At 39.2% G+C, this 23293-nt stretch overlaps 1 protein-coding gene across 2 annotated transcripts in view; it reads right to left on the reverse strand.

The window, feature by feature from the left end:
- LOC136885478 (uncharacterized) overlaps positions 1-23293 on the reverse strand; it is a 574475-nt gene that overhangs the window by 25383 nt on the left and 525799 nt on the right. For both annotated transcript variants that reach the window (XM_067158055.2, XM_067158056.2), the window contains exons 8-11: positions 17601-17754; positions 17394-17520; positions 15729-15902; positions 8587-8669 (exon numbers count right to left, since the gene is read on the reverse strand). In XM_067158055.2, coding sequence (XP_067014156.2) covers positions 8587-8669; positions 15729-15902; positions 17394-17520; positions 17601-17754 — 538 coding nt within the window. The remainder of the gene's footprint in view (positions 1-8586; positions 8670-15728; positions 15903-17393; positions 17521-17600; positions 17755-23293) is intronic.

Below are 23293 nucleotides of genomic sequence, written 5' to 3' on the forward strand. Positions count from 1 at the left end.
CACCTTCATTTTGGGTCCTCACTTTCAAATTTAAACTCATGTCTTGCGTCCGCCAACTTTGACTACTTCAATCACGACCTGAATTTTATATATATATATTCAAGAAATAGCGCACTGTGCATACACGTTTTCATTTGTTTCCGGTATTGCGCTTTTTACCATTTTTTCTATTCACTATTGTTTTTTCACGTCAACTGTTCTAAAAATCTTCAAGATCATAATTACGTATTCAATTATATTGAATCATATTATAAGTATATATATAGGTACATTTTCGCGAACTAAGCAAATACTTGATCATTAATCTATCCTTCAATCTCCGTCAGCGTATGAAACTACAGCACTTGACGTTGTAAACACCGCGCCGATCTTCTGGAGCTTGCAAGTTACTTCGGTTGAGCTGCTCGTCTTCGGCTTCTTCATGAATTTAGATCTTCATATTTGGATTGTGTTGTGACTTTGTGCCTGACGGTGTATGCAGCCTGGCTCATTTAACTGTTCTCTGCTTTTCGTGAACATTGTCAGACAGTGCCAAACATTGCGTGTGCCGTGCTGATGCTCGGAAGATTACGCATTACTTCTTTTAAGTGACTTACATTCCACTTCGTCTGAATTTTACAGTGCCTACCACCGTCATTTTTATATTGCCTCTTCAATTGATATTGTGTGGACTTGACCGTTAACTTCTTTCTTACTTATGCATTGTTTTTCGAGTTATAATCGGCTGATGATGACCCAAACTGGGGTTGAAACCGGTACCATTTCCACTTTTAATTAAATAAGAATGTAATCTCTACATCTCTTATTTACTTGTATTGAATAGGTTGAACTACCATATTTATTATTTCAATTTAACTATGTTAACATGTTGCCGTTGCCCAGCATTGAACTGATGAGTGATCTGCTGCACATTGGTCTGTCTATTCATTCTTACGATCCGAGCTAGTCAACAGCAATCCATTATCAATTTTGTTGTTGTCATCATGAACACATCATATGTCACAATAATTGACCCAGACGGCAGTGGATCGGGTGAGCTGGCCGTGCGGTTAGGGGCGTGCAGCTGTGAGCTTGCATCCAGGAGATAGTGGGCTTGAACCCCACTGTCGGCAGCCCATTCCTTGGTCTTTCCTATCCCATCTTCACCATAAGACCTATCTGTGTCGGTGCGATGTAGAGAAAATTGTAAAAAAAATTTAAAAAGAGATGGCAGCGGTTTTTCCCAAATCCACGTAATCACAGTACACTCAAGATATGGTGGCCCTTGGAAAGCCTAGTGCCTGCATGACTTCAGAAATGGAGTAACCCATATGGCTGGCCACGATCAGATTTGCTAAGATCTCATGTCTTACCCATCCTGTACTCAACTTTTACTCGTACAGCCCTCCTATTATACTCGCAGGGCGGAACACAGCGCCATTTCCCTACTTCAGCAGCTGGCTTGATTTCAATTGTTCATGAGTGTATATATACAGTCAAAACCGGTTATAATGACTCTGAAGGGAGCAGTTGTTAGGCTATACATGAGAGTCACACAAACCCAAACTGTCGTCTTTTTTTTTTTTTTTTTTTTTTTGCTAAAAATATCATATCTGTAAGTTTGGCTCACTGACATGGTTAATTAACAGAATAAAGTTAATACTTCTAAAAAAATAAGAGAAAGAAGTACTGTATTTTTGGAGTGGGACTGAGAAGAATCTTCTGATGTTTACACAGTACGGACAGCAATAATATGCCAGAAAAATATAAAATAAATGAGGAAAAAGGTAGCAGCAATGTAAATTGATCAATAACGTTGCACACGGTCTCAGTTATATTCTCTCTGATCTTCAAAATTCCACAATTCCTCTGTGATGCTAATGTTTGTTTCCCATTTTCTAAGCACCATATTATGTGTGACTTTCCTTCAATATTAAACACTTCCCCTTTCTTTTGTGATATCTTCGCAGTGATGCTTACCTAGACTATTTAACAGACAGACTGATTTGAAATCAAGAGTTTAACAATAAACTTTATATTGTCGTCAGCAATTCCCAAATACATAACAATAATCCTAATATCTTCCTTTGTTGTCTCCAAGAATGAGCGGGCAGGTATTCCTCCACCCACATCTATGTATAACGACCGTAGCCTAATCCAGTTCGTCGCTGTCTCCTCTCTACGTCAGTTCACATTTGTGTTGGTGGTGTCGCATTGTGTGAGCAGATTGCTAACGTGCGTGCTATCATGTACAAACATAAGTGAGCATATTGCTAACGGGCGAGTTCTTGCGTATATTTAATATCATACAGTTGCAATATTTCTGTTTTATTGTTTGCGCCATTACCTGGAAATGGATCCGTATGACGTACAACAAGCTACAGTGAGAGATTTAATGGACAGTGTTCCAGAATGTCATTCAAGTAAATTAGGTGAAGATACTTCTGATTATAGTGACGTTGATGAAACAGATATTTTAGAGCATGTTAATAGTGACTCAGAAGAGAATGTTTCAGAAAAAATAATACAACCGTGCAAGGTTGGTAACGAACAAGACACCCCACCGCCCAATGAAGAGGCACTGAACCTTTCAGTAAGCGCTCAGAAAGAACCTGAACGTTGTGATCCTGTTCTTAAAGTGAGACAGCAACAACCACATGAGAGACCCCTGCAACCAGGTCAATATGCCATCTGTGGTATCTGCCCTAGAAGAAAAAATAGCAGAACAATGGTTATTTGTTGCGCATGTGCCATTCCCATCTGCCGAGAACATACAGTGCCAACATGTTCAAGATGCTCAACCCAACAGGAGGATCCAGCTGAAAATGGCTAGACTGGCTGATTGTTGGACAGAAGTAATATGCTTACGATATTTCTTAAATCAATCATATTTTGTTTATATTTCATATTTTACTAATTCAACTGGACTTGTGTTAATGCAACTTATGTGAAAATGCCTAAAATATAGTATGCGGCAATTTGCTAACGGGGCGTGCTTTGATGTCAGGTCACAGCCTTGGAATTGCGGCAGTTTGCTAACATAGCGTGTTCAATCAATCAATCAATCAATCAATCAATCAATCAATCAATCAATCAATCAATCAATCAATCAATCAATCAATCAATCAATCAATCAATACTGATCTGCATTTAGGGCAGTCGCCCAGGTGGCAGATTCCCTATCTGTTGCTTTCCTAGCCTTTTCCTAAATGATTTCAAAGAAACTGGAAATTTATTGAACGTCTCCCTTTGTAAGTTATTCCAATCCCTAACTCCCCTTCCTATAAATGAATATTTGCCCCAGTTTGCCCTCTTGAATTCCAACTTTATCTTCATATTGTGATCTTTCCTACTTTTATAAACGCCATTCAAACTTATTCGTCTACTAATGTCATTCCACGCCAACTCTCCGCTGACAGCTCGGAACATACCACTTAGGCATAGATATCAAGGATAATTTAATTAAAAACCACCTATCCAAAGTCACCTATTCAAAGTATTGAATCTCAGCTGTTAACATGGTGAGATAGTTTCATTGCAACACAGTATTTTTGTATGTAAAAGTTCTGGCTTCATCTTAATGGTCGTGTGAACATTCATAACTCTCGCTATTGGTGTGCAGAAAATACGAATGGTGTTTATGTAGTCTCTCATTATGATATGAAGATTGGTGTTTGGTGTGCTGTTAGTGCAAGATGAATAACTGGACCTCTTTTTTGAAATGCCAGTAAATGCATAGCGGTACCAAGATGACATTTTGATGCCTTTCATCCGTCAGTTAACAGAAGAAGAAAAATTGCATGGGTGGTTTCAACAAGATTCAGCCCCTGTTCATACAGCAGAAGATTCCCTTCCTACAATCTCGGAAGTGTTTGCAGACAGAGTGATCAGTGCTGGTCTGTTCCCCTCTCGTTCTCCAGATCTAACAGTGTGCGATTTTTACTCATGGGGTAAACTGAAAGAAAAAGTGTATCAAACAAATCCTCACACATTGGAGGAACTGAAAGAAAATGTTACAAATGAAATCAGAAATATTACATTGGCAGGACTCACTTGTGTTAGCCAGAATGTGGTTACAAGATACAATGCCTGTACAGTGTTGCCAACTTATATTTTCAAGATCTGCTAAATAATGCTTAAAATCCGCTAAAATTCCGCCATTCCGCCAAGAAATCCAACATCAAGTAATAATAATAATAATAATAATAATAATAATAATAATAATAATAATAATAATAATAATAATGAACATCAAGCTCTTATTTCATCTTCTGGGGCTAACAACCTCAGTCGTATAATTGGACAGTCCCGAGCTGTCCCAACAAACATTCCTTTTAGCTTATGGAATGGATCGCACTGTAGAATTGAGATTACCCCAGGGGGACAATCCCCCGTCAACCAAAGTTGACGCAAGCAGGCATTCGGATTCTGGGGGACCTGCCAGAATGTGCGAATGGGAAGAGTCGGAGCTCCCAAGAACCTCCAAAAGGATCAAAACGAAAAAGATTTTCAGGATGGGGACCATAAATGTACAGACAATGACAAAGACTGGTAAACTTAAACAGGTAATAGATGAGATGAGAGAAAGAAACATTGGGATACTAGCCATGCAAGAAACAAGATATAGTGATGAAGACACAGTGGAGTCAGAAGGCTTCATAGTGCTGAAAGGGAAACCAGGAATCAGAGTGGGAAAAGGAAGACACACACCTACATGCTTTGGTACAGGATTCATAATAGACAAGAGGTATGAGGATGGCATAATTGAAATGAAGAGTAGGTCTGAAAGGATTTCCACGTTATCAATTCGAGCAGGGAACAAAAAATATACCATAGTAAATGGACATGCGCCTACCAATGACAAGAACAGAAAAGACAAGAAAGCTGTAGACAGTTTCTGGGAAGAACTGGATGATACACTGAAAAGCATACCACACAGACAAGTAAAGATACTTGTAGGTGATTATAATGCACAGGTAGGGAGGGAGAAGCAACATAAGGGGATAGTAGGCGAGTACCCAGCACACAAGAGGACGAACAAAAACGGAGAAAGGTTAATTGAACTATGTCGAGAACACAGAATGAGACTTATGACAACTCACTTCAGGGCCAAACCGAATAAGAAAAAGACATGGGCAAGCCCATGCACCCACATTGGGGAATTCCAGATTGACCATGTGGCAATCAATCGGACAAACACTAAAGAGATTATGAACACAAAGGTCAGAAAGAATACAAGAATAGAATCAGATCACTATCTTACAGAAATCAAGTGCCTTTGGATTCCGCACAGGGGTAGACTGCCACAGACAAGTAGACCAACTGGAAAAATAAATATAGACAGAGACAAATTACGGCACAATCGATCCAAATACGAGGAAGGAATAGAAACTGGCAATGGATGGGATGACATGAAGCTGAATATGTGGAAACAGGCTGAAATATGGGGAAAGGAAGAAAAGAAAAAGAAACACTGGTGGTGGAATACGGACTGTGAGGAAGCGGTTGAGAATCGCAGGAAAGCCTGGAGAGACTGGAGCATTAAGAAGAACCTGGAAAAATGGGAAGTTTTCCTACGAGTAAGGAAGGAAACAGCCAGAACCATAAGATGGACCAAAAGACAGAGGATGAAGCAGGAATTGGATGAAATTGAAAACAACTTCAGGAAAAACAATAGTAGAGACTTTTTTGGGAAATTCAAAAAGAGCCTGAGTGGATATAAAGGCAGAGAACTCTTTATAAGAGATAAGAATGGGGATCTGGCAGTTAGTGCGAAGGAGAACTGTAGGATACTTGCAGAATACTTTCATGACCTGTTAAACTGTGAACCACCTGAAGAAGAGCTGGAGCTGGGGACAAACACAGAAGAGAGAGAGTCATGTCCTCCAACTAGAGATGAGGTCGCACAGGCCATAAGCGATCTAAAGAATAACAAAGCAACTGGAGAAGATGGAATATCAGCTGAGATGATTAAGTGGGGAGGTGACAAGGCAGTAGACAACATGACCAACATCATCGGCCAGATTTGGAGAACAAAGAAGTTACCAGAAGGATGGAAGAATGCAATCATAATACCAATACATAAGAAGGGGGACAAGAGGGATGCAAACAACTATAGAGGAATTTCGCTACTAGAGATTGGCTATAAGGTGTTGTCGAAAGTCCTGCTCAATAGACTGGAAGAACAGTTAGAAAGTACAATTGGAGACTACCAAGCAGGATTTAGGAAGGGAAGAGGATGCATAGAACAGATATTTATACTGAAACAACTGATAGAACATAGGGCCTTAAAGAACAAAAAAACGGTGGTAACCTTTGTAGATTTCACTAAGGCATATGACTCCATCGACAGACAAACTCTTGGAAGAATCCTGAAGAACAGAGGATTAGATGGCACTACACATGAACTCATAATGGAAATTCTATCAGACACAAAGGCAAGGGTGAGATTCAGAGGAGTACTCTCTGAAGAATTTGATATCAACACTGGTGTCAAACAAGGAGATGGATTATCACCAATGTTGTTCAACATAGCTCTGGATGAAGTCATCAGACAGTGGAGAACAATGAATGAGACAATGGGAATACCAAAGACGCATGTTGGGGACAAAAAGGACAATAGGGCCCAAGTAGATTGTCTAGCCTTTGCGGACGACATAGCTATAGTAAGTGAGACAGAAGAAGATGCCAAGACACAACTCAACAACTTAAGCAATATAGCCGGAAGGGTAGGATTGAGGATCGCCTACAACAAGACAAAGACATTGAATACCACTGAGGATTGGACAACACCGGAAGGCACCGTACAAAAGGTGGACAAATTCAAGTACCTAGGAGAATTTATAACAGGAAGGAATAGGAGTAGTGAGGGAATAACAGAGATGATAAAGAAGATGCGATCAGCCTTCTGTATGACCAGAGATATATACAATAAAAAGAATATATCTACAGACGCAAAGATCAGACATTACAAGGCAACGGTGAGAAATGCTGTATTATATGCTGCTGAGACAATAGCACTAGGAAGAAATGGTGCGGAACAACTAGAGAAAGAAGAGAGAAAAATATTGAGGAAAATACTAGGCCCTAAGAGAGGAGGTGAGAGATGGATGAGGAGACCCAGGGAAGAACTATACCGGAACATGAGGACAATCTCAGAAGAAATCAGACTGAAAAGAGCACGGTTTGCGGGACATGTAATCAGGATGAATATGGATAGAATGACGAAAAGAGTATGGGAAACAACAGCGAGGACACGAGGAAAGACAGGAACCAAGTGGGTAGTTGAACTCCGGAAAGATTGGTCAGAATTGGGGATCAAGGTGGAAGAAAAGGAAAATTGGAAAAGCAAGTACATACCGACTAATATGCCAGAGATCAATGATAGGGATGGATACAGGAAAAGGATTGAGAGTCACCAGTGGAGTAGACAAGAGAAGAGGATACTGAATATCTCGGAAGAAGAGCGGGAGAGAAGAAGAGAAAGGATGAAGAGGTTCTGGGAGGAGAAGAAGAAAATGCAATCCGTGAAGGAGCTGTCCGTGGTCCTACAGAGGCCGTAACGCAAGAAGAAGAAGAAGAATGAAAGTAAATGTCTGCACTCACCTGATCTGTGAGTATCACTGGGATTAACCCCCTGCCTGCGAGCCGGCGAGCTAAAACTTGCAGGCGTTTTAGTGTCGGGTGCAAACTAGGTGAATCCCCTACCTCAAGGGCTACACACAAAACAGGCCAGTTTATTAAACGGTCTTCCTTCATAGCATGAATATAAATGCTACTCTCTCACAGTTTCATTATCTGTCGCCATTCGTCAACTAAGAGATAAGTACCCATTCCCCACGTATTAGAAGTTTATGATACCATGATCTCATAACATCAAATCCAAATAACATGTTTTCCTCGTGTGTCTGCTAGCTCCTGACAAGAAATACGGAATAGCTCGGAGACAGACTGGAGTAGAAAATTAAAAAAGAATGTAAAATGGATTAAACACTAAATTCTGCTATAATAAATCTAGAATTCCGCCAAATATTCCGTTGTCTGCTAAATGATATATTTCTCCACCGACAGTCTTCTAATTCCACCAAATTTAGCAGAAAATTCGCTAAATTGGCAACACTGTGCCTGTATAATCTAGGAAGGATGACAATTCCAGCATATTTTATGAGGTGAGATTTGATATAAGATTGTATACACGCTTAAAGCAGGGTGGCCGCACGCCACATAAATTTGGCTGAGGCAGCTGCCGTAGCGCAGAATTCAAACCCCGCTATTCAGTCTGCGTTTATAAGAGACACCCTGTAGATTTCGCCCTTATATCCAATACATCATTAATGTTGCAATAGATGGTTTTCACTATGTGTGTAGATATATAACATTTCACTTCAGTATTCAATGTCTGGATTAAGATCTGAGGATTTGCTTTCCAAAAATATAGATTTCCACTTAGGGAAATAATTTTTGGAATGTTTGTTCATAAAACTTAGTGATACATCTCCAAACAACTTAAGAAGCCCTGCCCCAATCTATGTAGCTTAATAACATTTTAAAGAAATTATGACTAATAGCAATAATGTAAAATAAGTATTGGGCAATATTACTACTTACTGGTCATCTTGCTGGTCATTGCCACCTTCCTCTGCAACAAGGAGTTCGTATTCCTCGGCTGCATACCGATCCCAGTCAGACAACTGTGAACACATTGAAAACAAATTGTTTTTTAAGTTACATGTAGCTTTCAATTAAACGGTATGAAAATCAGTGTGGAGAAGAGCAAAACAGCGGTGATGACAAGAGCGGAAAGAGAAGGAAAAGGAATCGTTAGTATCAGGGAAGAATATCTTGAGGTTGTTGAATGCTTCAAATATTTGGGAAGTGAAATAAGGTTTCATAATGATATTAGCAGAAGGGTACAAGTGGGAAATATTTTCTACCAGAATGTAAGAAACTTAGTGTTCCTATGAAATGTAAACAGGTAATGCATAACATGTACTATACCCTTATATTAACGTATGCATCGGAGGTGGTGGTGGTGATTATTGTTCTAAGAGGAAGTACAACTAGGCAACCATCCTCTAAATTGGCCAGAGAAAGGCAAGGGCCACGAAGGGCATGAAAATGAAAGACTCCCTAGCCCTCGGAAACCTAATAGCGTCGGGGTCGGAAGAGAACAAGAGTTAACCAAGAGAGGTTGGATAAGTTAGATGAAAGTGTGGAACCTGGCACAAGTAAATGGAATCAATGCCAGGACTCAGCTAAGGGCCCCATGGTTGTCAACCCATGCTCCAACGTTCAGATCCCCTGGGGCCCCATTTAGTCGCCTCTTACGACAGACAGGGGATACTGTGGGTGTTATTATACTGCCCCCGCCCACAGGGGGATACGCATCAGAGACTTAGACACTGACAGCAAGAGATGAGAGTAAAATTCAGGCCAATGAGAAGGAGTTCCTGAGGAATATGATAGGGAAGACAAAGACAGAGGTCAGAAAAGAGATATGGGTAGAAGAACTGAGTGCTGGATGGAGAAAAATAAATTTAGATGGTTCGGACATGTTAGGATGGAGGAGGGAAATATACCAAAACAAGTGTTAGAGGCTAAGATAGAGGGAAAGAGGGAGGTGCAGAGTAAGATAGATACACTGTCAAAAACAGTATAAGAAAAAGAAGATGGGAATGGAATACAAAACTGAAGAGGAGTGGTGAAGGAGAGGTGACAGAGGAGAAGTACCATCTACACCCCGACCTGGCAGGAACTGGACAAGGCAAGGGGAAATGAAAATGAAATGACAGCTTTCAATTTTTTTTCTTTTTTCGCAATTTGCTTTACGTCGCACAGACACAGATAGGTCTTATGGCGATGATGGGATAGAAAAGGGTTAGGGGTGGGAAGGAAGAGGCCATTGGCCTTAATTAAGGTACAGCCCCAGCATTTGCCTGGTGTGAAAATGGGAAACTATAGAAAACCATGTTCAGGGCTGCCGACAGTGGAGTTCAAACCCACTATCTCCCGGATGCAAGCTGACAGCTACATAACCCAAACCATACAGCCACTCCCTTGGTTCTAATGATAGTCTACAAGGAAATGGAACCAGTAATGAGCACAGTCAGGAAGAAATTAATCTCATTCTTTGAACACCTTCTCAAGATGCCAGAAAACAGGATCATCAGAATTATTGAAAATTATGGAACAGTAAGAGCAACATTACATGGATTACAGAAATCAAGGAAGATATGAGGGAACTACAAATTACAATAGAATATTTACACAACAAAACAGACAAAATCAAGAAACTCACAAGCAAACCAGACTTCAAACCAAGAACAACAGGTGGACAATGGGATGGGTGATTTCAGACAAAGAAAGTAAATTAAGATCCAAGAGAATGAAGAAATAATGGGTTGACAGAAAACTGATGAACCCTTTTTTATTTTTATTTTATAAAAGTCACTAAAGTGGTTCAATGAAGACCATAAAATGTAAAGATAAAAGAAAAAGGAAGGCCGAACAATAGGAGATGAAAGCCAGCATGGAAGAAATCAAGATGATAATTGTAATAACCAAAGGAAAAAGAGAAGCAAAAGGATCTATAAAACTCAAAGATTCTAAAATAATAAACAATTTCAAGTACTTCAGAAATTAATCAACATGGAATTCAAGAATGGATACAGAAATCAGCAGTATAGGCTACAACTTGGAAGTGTTTTCTACACAGTGTACAGAACCCACTACAGAAAAATAGGATACACCAATGAAATGTAAAGAAATTATGTTGATTACCTACCTATGATGACATACGCAGCTGAGACCTGACAAACAAGGATAAATATCAAATACAAGCAGCAAAATTTAAAATTTCTGAGAATTACAGAATGTCGCAGACAAGGAGAGATTTGAATGTATAAGGAAACAATTAGACATGGAAAAGTTGAATGCCAAAATGGAGAAAAACACACGGATGTGTTCGGGACTTATTGAAAGGGAAAAATTATGAACCGAGTGTATACTGTCATTTCATAAAGAAGATGAGATTGTCTTTGTCTTTGCATTCGTCTTTGTCCCATACTGACCTGTCCTTGAGTTTATCATATTATGTGTTTCATATACGACTAGATTTGACACTTGTTTATTTAATATTATTATTATTATTATTATTATTATTATTATTATTATTATTATTATTACTAGAGGACCTGTGCTGCTCCGCAGCATTCATTATAAATAGGTCGTCTTGATACGCCTGTTGTATGAACATTGTTTTATTGTTCATATTCTGATGTCCAATACGGTCTACAATGAGATTTATTACTTGCAACGCCTGTTGTAGTCATATTGTTTTGCCTGCCTTTTCAATGGTTTTATGAATATTTAATAAGAAGCGCGTTATGGTATGCTGCAGTTTGAAGCCAGAATTCATCCATTCTGGCATCATCATGGCATCTTTTTGGTTTATATTCGCTCGTTTATCCTGTAGTTCTTGATGTAAAGCTTGGTACTGAGTCATAGAAGGCAATGGTATTTTTAATCCCAGTTCTTCTATATAAAACCGTTGTCTTGTGAGCTCATAGTTAGTCTCGAAGGAGCGCATTTTTACCAGGCAGAGAACTTTTTTCAGTTACAAGGCCTTCACTCTTTCTAGTGTAGCTAGGTTATCCTTCGATAGGTGTTCCCAGATAATGTCTAAGGCGTATGTCATGATGGGGTGTGTTTGTACATAGACTCTTTTCTCTTAGCAGCATGTAAGTTATTAGGAACACTCTACCATCTGTTGAATATACAGCGGACGAAGCTTATTATGATCACTCTGGGACGCAGATAATATGATAACATTAACCAACTGATAACAGTAGCCAAAAAATAAAAATTGATAGGTAGCCTACCGTATTTATTCATAACTTACGTGCACTACAATGAAACACTGATTCATAAACTACATGCACAACAATGGAACAGATACCGGTACACAGCACTGCAATAAAATTAACTGCTTTCAGCTATGTAAAATAGTCTCTAATTGTTGTTTGCTTCTGGTTGTCTCTCTGGTTGTTGTATAATGGAAAGTTTCTCTTTAATGATTAAGTCTTTACGTTTGCTTTTCACACTAGCCATCACTGCACTACAAGGCTAAGAACTTCACAGTGCGAAAGCTTTAGTAAGACCTGAGTGAGTGGTCCTTGGCTGAACTACTGTAAGGGAAGAAACAAAAGAGAAAGTGTATGCGGGAAGGTTACCACCTGCGCTGACCAGTTTTCTATCGTACAAATGTTACAAAAGCTGAGAAGTGAAAGTGGCCTTGAAGACAGGCGCAGAGTAAAAACGGTTTTTAAAGGTTGGGAGTGTTTTCCTTGTATGCGCTCTACTCACATACTTGAGAACAAAATCCTTGAAAACAAATGTGATAACATAAACCGAATTCTCGATCACAATAAAGGGAAGATTTTCAGTGTTTTGGTATTTGTCTGTACAGGACTTCATAAAAGTGATTATATAATACGGTTGATAACATTATCCGTGATTAGAATAAACGGCGTCCACTGTATTTGAAAGCTGGGAAAGGTTAGAAAATCAAAGAATAACTAGCAGGGAATAGCATTCTTCCATGATCAGAGGAAGTGTATACTCTCTGGCTTGACAGGTAGTAATCAAACATGGCTGCATGCAATGGCATTACTAAGGATGAAAATCATATACAGTACCAAAATATTAATGAAAACGTTAGTCCCTTAGCAACCTGCTAAGTACAGAATGTATTGCGGATTAGGTAAGCCTTCGCCTGCAATTATTGAAGTGATCATTTAATGATTTGATTTTATGATTACTCAAAGTTGGCTGAACTTAGAGACCTATCAATGTCTCATGATTCACCGGCAGGTAATTCCGGAGAGAATTAAAAAAATGAAGCAAATCGGTTCAGTAGAAGGGACAGATTATTATTACTTTCTCTTTAAAGGTTGTACTGTTTGGTTCTTGTGATCTGCCCAGTACTTTTTCATTCATTCCAATCTTTTCTCAGTTCATCTGTGTGGCATTTCTGCTAAAAATTTGAGATTCTTAAGAAGGTTGTTAATTTTATTTTTTTCTCCGCATCTGCTATGTCATGTCCAAATGCTTTGAGATCTTGCTGAATTTCAAGGATCCATTGTCCTCTTGTCTTCAAGATTTCTCATCACTAGGCATTGTATGCTGGAGTGGAGACAAAGCAGGACTTCAATATGATAAGTTCCAAATTTCAAATTCCTGGACATTTCAACAGCAATAAACAAATATTTCCAAATATTGATAGAATCATGTCATGAAACATGCCATTCTTTGTTTAATAGTGTGTATATTTATTCCTTGTTTAACAGTGTATTTTTTTTAAGGTATGTAATATTTAGGTCTTCCACAAACGGAGCTTCGTGCAAGTGGAGTGCTGGCGACACTTTGTAGCTCAGTCGACACTTTCTCTGTTAAAAAACAGGGATCTGTTCAATCGAGCTTCATGCATGTGGTTAGGAGGGGATGTACGTCACAAGATACATGCAGTGCAAGTCGCAAGCTCGAAGCGATGAGTCCACTCCGCTTGATTGTCGTGTTCTGGGTCAAGCAACGAGCTAGAATAACAGAGAGGTGGAAATGCTGTCTGGCTGAAGCTAATTGAACGAACGTCCGCCATGTTTTCAGTTGTAACATAAACAAGGGGGCTGGGTCTCGAATGACGAAAAATGCTGAAAATACAATCTCCGTGTCATCTGGTCACATAATCTTATTCTAGCTCATTGGGGTCAAGCATTACGACAGGCAACATGGAAGCTCGGTTCATCGAGGAAGTTGAGAAGAGGGACATTTGGTACAGAAGTGAAACATGGAGACTTTGTTTCTTAAGAATATGCATATTGCTTGGACATTCTGTAAAACATGTCATGCTTACTAATGGCAGTTCTTTTTCTGCTATGAATAGCCTACGATGTACATTTAATTCTAAGTAGGGATGAACCCAGTATTTTCTTGATTTCCTTTGCCTCTCCCGCAGTGCAGTGAAATAACAGTAGAAAACCATATCTTCTTCATCACTTGATGTACTGGACATGATCAAGAATACGGAACAATACTGCAGAAGGTACACAAATTACAACACGGAAATACACAAATCCCCCGATCTCTTACCAGGTTTTATCTGAGTGTGCAGAAGATCTGGATAAATTGCTGAATGATATGGACAGGAGTACAAGATGAAAATAAATAACTTCAATATAAAAGTAATGGAGTGCAGCCCAATGAAGTCAGGTGATGCAGGTAATTAGATTAGGAAATGAAGTCTTAAAAGGAAGTAGATGAATATTGTTACTTGGGTAATAAAATAACAAATGATGGCAGAAGTAAGGAGGATATAAAATGCAGACTAGCACAAGCAAGGAAGGCCTTTTTTAAGAAAAGAAATTTGTTCAGTTGGAATAATGATATAGGAATTAGAAAGATGTTATGAAAACTTTCTTCTGGAGCATGGCACTATACAGAAGTGAAACATGGATGATAACTAGCTCAGAAATGAAGAGAATACAAGCTTTCGAAATGTGGTGTTACAGAAGAATGTTGAATGTGAGTTGGGTAGATTGAATCATGAATGAAGATACTGAATCACATGAGAGGAGAATGATTTGGAAAGTAGAAATAGAATGATAGGACATATCTTAAGACACCCAGGACTTGTTCAATTGGTTTTTGACAGAAGTGTAGGCAGTAAGAATGGTAGGGGTAGACCAAGGTATGATTATGACAAGCAGATTAGAGCAGATATAGGATGTAGCAGTTACTTTGAAAAGAAAAGGTTAGCACAGGATAAGGTGGTATGGAAGGCTGCATCAAACCAGTCTATGGACTGAAATACAGCACATCAAACTCAACCTGGGAATATATTTTGAGTACAAACATCATGGACATGCAATTGCTATCCCGAGTCATTCAGAATATCAAAACAAAAAACCAAACTCTATGGCGCCACAGCCCCAAAGGGCCACGGCCTACTGAGCGACCGCTGCTCCGCCCAAAGTCTTGCAGATTATGAGATGTCATGTGGTCAGCATAACGAATCCTCTCGGCCATTATTATTATTATTTTTTTTTGCTAGGGGCTTTACGTCGCTCCGACACAGATAGGCCTTATGGCGATGATTGGCCATTATTCTTGGCTTGCTAGACTGGGGCCGGCATATCACTATCAGATAGCTCCTCAATTGTAATCACGTAGGCTGAGTGAACCTTGAACCAGCCTCAGAATCAAGTAAAATTAGATTAGGGAATCTGGCCGGGAATCGAATCCGGCGGGCATTCTGAATACCACAATTATCAAACTAAGAAAAGATCTACCTGTTCAATACACTTACAATAACATACATCTATTAACATTGTGTATTGAATAGGTGGATCTTTCTTTTATACTATGATTGCTTGTCAATGCGGATCATCATGAGATTCATAACTTACCACCACTCAGAATAACCAAAATAAAAACAGAAAAGTAGCACTTTATCCAAAATTATCTCCTGTGTCTGAAATAACCACAGATGACAACAACCTCTTTGATTTTTGTTTTAAATTTGTACTGTATTCTGATAATGCAAGATTTCAACATGAGTCACTATTGTTCTCACTCTGGTAATGATACTGAACGTATCAAAGGTAAACCAATATGAAAATGCACATTTTACAAAAGACTTATTATAAATAAAATAAAAAACAACAACTCTGATCCACTGTAGGTGATACACTTACCTCTTGACCATCGTTATCATGATCCCTCTGCGACGCGAACGGATCTCGCTGCTCGTGATCCAGATATTTCTCCAGGTTGAAGAAGGTGTCGAAGAATATCGAAGTCATCTTGCACCTCTTCAAATCGGCCAGAGAAATTTTGCCAGGTACAGCAGGACGTATCATATCTAACATCTAACAAACAGAGCATGAATATCAAGATAAATACCTCTCTTCATAATTTTTTTTTTAAACCACAAATCATACAAATTTTATGGATGGTCTAGGGAAAAAGGGTAAGCTCCATGTACATTACTGTACTTGCTTCACAGAACCACTAAGCTAATATTTACAATAATTACATTATTCACATATTTACATCACTAAAACTGAGTATGTGCAATGTGGCTTGCAAGACTGCTGGTACCGTTCACATCGACAGGCAAGACCTAGTTAAAGCCAACCAATTTAAATACCTTGAGTCACTTACCACCTCAGATGGAAAGACATTACCAGTCACCCGAGCATGAGTAAATGCTACATGGCTGAAGTGGCATCAGGTCACTGGTGGGCTATGTGACAAGAAAATTCCCACCCACCTGAAAGGAAAAGTCTACAAATCCACGGTCTAACCAGTTGCACTCTATGGGTCGGAATGCTGACCTACAGCTAAGAAGCACAAGCAGGTTCTACATGGTATGGAGATGAAAATGTGACATTGGTCACTGGGTCTTACAAGACTGGATCATGTCAGAAATGAAGATGTCCAAAGGCAATTGGTCTATTTTCAAGTGAGAGATGTATTTAAAGGGTAGGCTGTGCTGATATATTCTTTATGAGATGTAAGATATTCTTTATGAGATGTAAGAAGAGTAAAGAGCCTAATTTAATTAACCATGAATTGAAGATGACAGCAAGAAGGATTATGTTGTTGTATTAATGTACGATCAGCTGTTAAGCAGTGCGTACTCTTGTAATACGCATTTTGGAAATAGTATCATTATTTTTCTCTTTGGATTTATTTGTTTATTCTTTTCTACAGATATTTACTTTTCAATAAATAATGTTAGTTTAAGAAAACCTCACTTGTGAATTTATTTATAAATATGATGTTAGAATAAGGTATAGTAGTTAAGATTTTCATTGACAATGTCCTTACTGAGGAGTTGGATGGAGACGTCCATCAGGGAGGTAAAAAGAATGAACAACGCATTAGGTTGGAAATGAATAACCTCATATCGATGCATCAAGGTTTTCTTCGGATCCCTGAAAAGCTGGTTGGAAAATTCTTTTACGTTGACCTACCTGGACGCAGGAAGAGCGTAGCATTGAAAAGGTGGATTTTCAAGAGATATTCTCTCATAAAAATTCTGCAATCACATGACATGCCACCACACCGCAGAGAGAGAGAGAGAGAGAGAGAGAGAGATAGATAGATATATATATATATATATATATATTGACTGCTAGCTGATACCTAACAAAGAATTTTTTAGGAATATCACTCATCTGCAAGTTACTAAGCCCTCTCTAGATCAATTCCAATACCAATGAAATTTTTTGAAGAGTCAGAATTTGTTTTGAATTTTACATCTCAGCAGTACAGCCTGGGGAAATCCAAACAAATTTAGAAAACCATGCAGCCAGAAACCTACCATGAAACTACTGCTTTTCAACAAACCCTACCTGACACAAGCAGTCCTCGAATGGTAAGGTCTCAATACCGATAGCCTCCATCCGCTGCAACTGTTCTTCGTAGAAGTACTCTAACTCGTACATAGACAAGAAGCCATCTCCATCTAAGTCCATACACCTGAAATGAAAATGAAGAGCATTAATAAACACTGTGGTACAACAGCATCGTCTGAATTAAGCTACAGATCATGTTCATACCTAAACCAATATTCGATGGCTGTGGGATGTGTCTTATCTTCTTCAGACAGAAGGAACCATACAAACTCTGTATAGCTCATCCTGTCTTCCCGGAGACGTCCACCACGAGTGACGGCCCCGGAGAAGATTCGGTCTATCATACGAGAAGATAATGCTGAAAAAAGAAGAAAAGCCTGATGTATACAGTTGACATTATTTTTAAGTGCAACATCTGTATTTTTGTTTCCATTACAAATTTGTTGGAAGACAAACAATAAAACATAGTCAATTCATTATACAGTACCACAGTGCAGCAGCAGAGACTGTAAACAGTTAAAAATATCAATATCTAACTAATTCATTTGAAGGTAGGAACTTTAATATTGGCAACATTGCTGTAAAGACACCATGGAACGGAACCTAATAATGTTGCTGATAGCATGCTATTTACATATCTATCTTACTTCATAGCACATAGACTCTCCCTTCCCACATCACACACATGGCGAGAGGAATAGAGCCTCGTGTTAGCTGGTGGACTAATGTAGTGTTCTCACAATGTTTTCAAAACAGGAACAACAGAGTTGGATAAAAATTGAATGTGCCAGAGGTCGTACAACACGACAGTGTCATCAAGGTCTTCAAAAAGCTTGCGGGGAATCTGCATTGCCTTACAGAACAATGGCACGGTGGGTAAAAGATTTCAACGAGGGATGCCAAAATGTGGCAGATATGCACTGGCCAGGTCATTCTAGTGTCAGTGCAGAAGAAGTTATTCATGTTATTGGATATTGATTGATTCCATACGATTCATGAGCTGGCTTGAGACACTAGATTAGCACATATGACTATGCTTCACATTCTGAAGAAACGCCTCAACATGAGAAAAATTGCATCACGACAGGTCCCACCGTGATTTGATGGAAATGATGATGATGATACAATGTTGCTCATAACCACTTATAGCACTGTAAGCACAAAGGAGAGGCTTTCTTTATGCTGGATGGGACATGGGCCAAATCGTACGATCCACAACTAAAATGTGAACTGAGCGAATAGCTTCATTATGGGTCTCCATGAATATCGAAAGTTCATCAGAACCCCAGCAATTTGAAAGTTATGGTTATTCTCATGTACGACTGTGATGGTGTTATCCTAACGTGTTATGTTCCTGCACAGAAGACCGTCATTGTGCAGTATTGCTATTCATTTTTGGAACACAATCTGGGACCAGCTTTGAGAAGGAAGTAGCAACACTTTCTGCAGAACCCACCCAACATTTTGTACGACAACGCTCGGCTGCATACAGCGCAAGCTGTGGCCGATTTGGTCATTCGATGCAGCAGGGAATTTCTATACTATCCACCATACTGCCCGGACTTAAGCACTCGTGACTCTGACTTGATTCAGATGAAGGAACCACTTCGTGGCATTCGTTTCAGAACTGTTCCAGAGATTCGTCAGGCAGTAGATCACTCCATTCGAACTATCAACACAACAGGCACTGCTAAAGGTATCCTACGATTTCCACATTGCTGGCAATGGGTTGTACACAATGATTGTGGCTACTATGAAGGACAGTAAAACTGGTAAAATGTATCTCTTTCGTATCAGTTGTAATTAAATAGCTGCCACTATTAAAGTTCCAATCCTCGTACTTCTCATCACTCTCTGTATTGGACTATGGAAGGTACAATTCAGGCCTCATACCGAGCAACATGGCCCTCACAATGCCCTGAGCTTCCTTCTTGCTGTACATTTATCTCTATGGCTGCATGACTGCGTACCTCAGAGCCGTCACAACCTCTCCCTCTCCACCAGCCAAATGCAAGGTCAACTCTACAAAGTGACCAGCAAATCTGAGAAAAATACTACCTATCATGAGAAAATCTTAGACATGATAACATAGCTTTTGGGCTTTTGCCACCTCAAGAAAATGAGGAGGAAATCTTTACATTTTGTGGAGAATCTTCTGTACAACTTCAGAAGAGAAAAAAATGTCTGTGCATGATGATGATGGTTTGAATTTGAAAATACTTTACTGTTAGTCTCATGCACAGGTGCCAAACTTTGTCCGCTGTAAGTGCAGTACCCATGTAAGAAATACCTGTGCAAGCAGACGCAAGTCTCTTCCCCTCAGTCGGCTTGTACTTCCTCACACTGCTGACTCAGGGCTGTGCACGCCTACGGATGACAGGCTACAGTTACCTGTTTTGGTGTGCAAGTTTTCTTCTACCACTTTTTCCACACATATGTGGGGTCGCGGGTGCGAACGATATCGCACAGATGGATATGGCCTTGTTTTATGACCAGATGCCCTTCCTGTTGTCAACCCTATGTGGAGGGATGTAATCACTATTGCGTGTTTCTGTGGTGGTTCGTAGTGTCGTGAGTTATGTTTTGGTCTGCAAGTAATGGTTGAAATTTACAGCTACACAGGCTGTGGCATAAAGATTGATGCATAAATTTCTTAGCGTGTTTTGTGTACTTCTGAATCAACACAGCTGCTTGAAGAAATGTTACTTTTATCATAGCCTACTTTCCTTTGTTTAAGTTTATAACAACCATGACATTTTGCTACAGAAACGACATAGAATTTGGTATTTTTCTGCTCCATAATTGTTTGTAGAAGACTTGAACATGTTTGGCCACTAAAAAATTAAATGCCTTTTATTTTGTACTTGTTTATGGCAGCCTTTAAAGTAAAGTAATTATTTATTTTCTTGGTACAGGGTGATTACAAAGAAAGTTGTTTTGCACATTTTATGCAAACGCCATGTTGAACACCTGTAGTTATGTATGTTCTTGTAATAAAGAATATATACATGTACTGCATGGAATATCGAAGTTATGAAAGTGTATTGTACACCCCTCTGGACTTGCACTATCTGATAACGTCCTGGACCAGCACTCGTAACAGCTGTTTCTCGTGCATGCAGAAGTGTCAGTAAGCTTGTGACTTTGACATGCCTGGTCTAATGTAAGTGGTACTCTCGTTCGTGGTGTTGGTGGTGGTGGTGGTGGTGGTAGTGATTTTTGTTTTAAGAGGACATGATTCTGGTGCCAATATCACACAACCTGGCTACAAGGTCATGAATCTGCTATATCAGTGGGTGTTGCGGGTCATCATCATCATCTTGAATTCCTTCTAGCGAGCCAGGTAGGATGTTTAAGAATGATGTGCCTTTATTTATTGCAGTCCTGGTATGCTTCTTTTCTCTCTAGTACATCCCATATTTCTCCTCTCTTCTCTAGGCTTCTCTTATTTGCTTTAACCACCTTTTTCTGGGACGTCCAATTGGTTTTCATCCCGAAACGATCTTTTCAAAGTACTTCCTTGGTGCTGGAGTCACCTTCATCCACTTAATGTGCCCTAGCCACTTCAGCTTTGCAACACTCAACCTTTCTTCCATGGTCAGGCTGACCTGCAGGTCTCTTTGTATCTGATCATTCTTAATTCTGTCCTTCCTTGTTTTCTGTGTTGCGGGTAACAGGTGTCAATAGACTGCGCAGAACTTAACGAGTTGGTACACAAGAGAAGAGGAAGTTAAAAGGAAATATTTCAAAGTGCTTTTTTCAGAAGAAAAAGTAAATAAAATAAGCAACATAGGACATAAGTCCTATCATTTTCAAACAAGGTGCTCCTACAATAAATTTCAGAAACAGACAAAAATCAGATCTCAAGTCTGGACTGCAATGCCATGAGCCACTCAGCCCAACCCTTGAAACAATAATCATCACCACTGCACAAATCTTCGCCACCTCAATATAAGCTCATGAAAGAATTATCTCGTAGAAGTCCACCTTTTCAATACAATTTGTGATTCATTAGAAATCAAAACCAATGTTTCATAATGGAATAATGGGACACGTTTCACCTAAATATATTAGGCATCTTCAGCCGTGTTGTCCTAATACGAAAATTGTTAACTAGTCCTTAGGCTATGCTTAAAACACTATATAAAATGGATTGTGACATTGAAAGAACTGTTACTAAAATACACAACATTTACATAAAATGAACACTTAGGTTCTCTTGACATTTGTGTCTTAAAACTTCATTTGGATAAAATAACACTTTTGTTGAAATGGAAGATTCGCGAACGTGTGTATTCAAAAATGTTAGTTAAAGTTCGCAACGGGAGTAGGAATTGTGATTGGTGAACCTAGGAGGGGATGGGCGCACTCATGCATTCTGATTGGCTACTCCAAGGCCAGGGTTTTCTATATATAGTGAGCGAGGCAGTGTTCGTGATAATTCAGTCTTGTCTTCGCCTGATCTGACTTTAGTCTGTGTTGGTCTGCGTCGCGTGTGACGCCTCGCTTCCGGAATGGCGCACCTTCGGGTAAGCACTCTTACTTTCCGTTCCGGTTAAAATTTCTGTAATGTTCGGTTGCTATTTCGTATAGGAGTCTGCCCTAGCCTAACTTAGATTCGCCAAATTAATTATTTATGACGCCTTAGCTTTTCTGCTGGGGTTCCCTGTTTGTTTTCGAGGCATTCCCATTTCTTACTTCACTAAATATGTAGATTGTAATTTAATACATTTACCTTGGGATTTGCCTCTGGTAGTTCAGTGTCACTTGATATAAGCTAGAGTTTAGGAGAGTACATTCACTTCACTGTAAATTGTAATTGCTTTTACCTTGCTTTTGACCTACTAAATTGCATTATACAACTGCTTTGGTAACTAGATGTATAGTGATTTGAAATTTTGAATTTACAGAAAAGCATTATCAAAGAACCTCTAAGTTATGTATATCACAGAGCTTATAGTTCGTATGTTGCAACCTTGGTGGATTTCGTTTCGGAATGTATTTATAAAATCTTCACTTGTAAATAATATTTTTCAAATTTAAGGATCACGGCGAATTATTTTGGAATCTGCAACCTAAGCCATATCCATGCCCTCAATAGGACGTAGTTCCTTCCATTTTCCTGGTTCATTGTCCACTAGTTGGCCCTACTGATATTTCGTATTGTGCCGTTTCACAGTTCTTTATAAGAGCTAGAGCAACAAAGATGGAGTCTCTGCGATCAATATGTCAAATAAAATACATTTAACGTCAGTACGGGCCGAATTGCAAGTCTTTTCGTCGATCAGTTACGGTAATGGCCGCGTATAGAAGGCGCAGAAAAAAAATGACAGATGGACATTATTTGAAACCATTATTCAAGAAAAAAATGCTCATCATTTATTATCTAATCTAACTTCGAGGTGTTAAGAAGACGTAAAACTCACTTTATAAGGAATTATCCAGCGGAGCTGTATACAAGGGATTGGAAACGAAGATTAATTCCCGACTACACGCTAATTTGCGGAAATCAGGATTTAAACGGCGCGGGAGATTTAATACGTGAACAAGAAGAGATAAGATATACTACAGTGGAACTACGTCACGCAGTGACGCAAGCCCTTGGCGAAATTTTCCCGATACCGTTTAACATCGAAAAACACCTACGGACCAGTAATTGAATGCATTTAGGCTAATAAAAGACGGCGGAAAGAAATTTATTTTCAAATCAGAATATACCGAACATCTGTCTTAGAGAATTTTGAACTATTTATTGGATCAACTGTACCCCAGTAAAACCTATGCAATTTGAGCAACGCAAGAGCTATAGTAATTGGAAGATGTCAGCAATGAGTCAAATATTCTATCATTGTTCTGTTCCATACGCACGAGTCTTCACCATGGGTCTGTAAGGAAGC

This window comes from Anabrus simplex, chromosome 14 (assembly GCF_040414725.1).
Source record: "Anabrus simplex isolate iqAnaSimp1 chromosome 14, ASM4041472v1, whole genome shotgun sequence".
Lineage (NCBI taxonomy): Eukaryota > Metazoa > Arthropoda > Insecta > Orthoptera > Tettigoniidae > Anabrus > Anabrus simplex.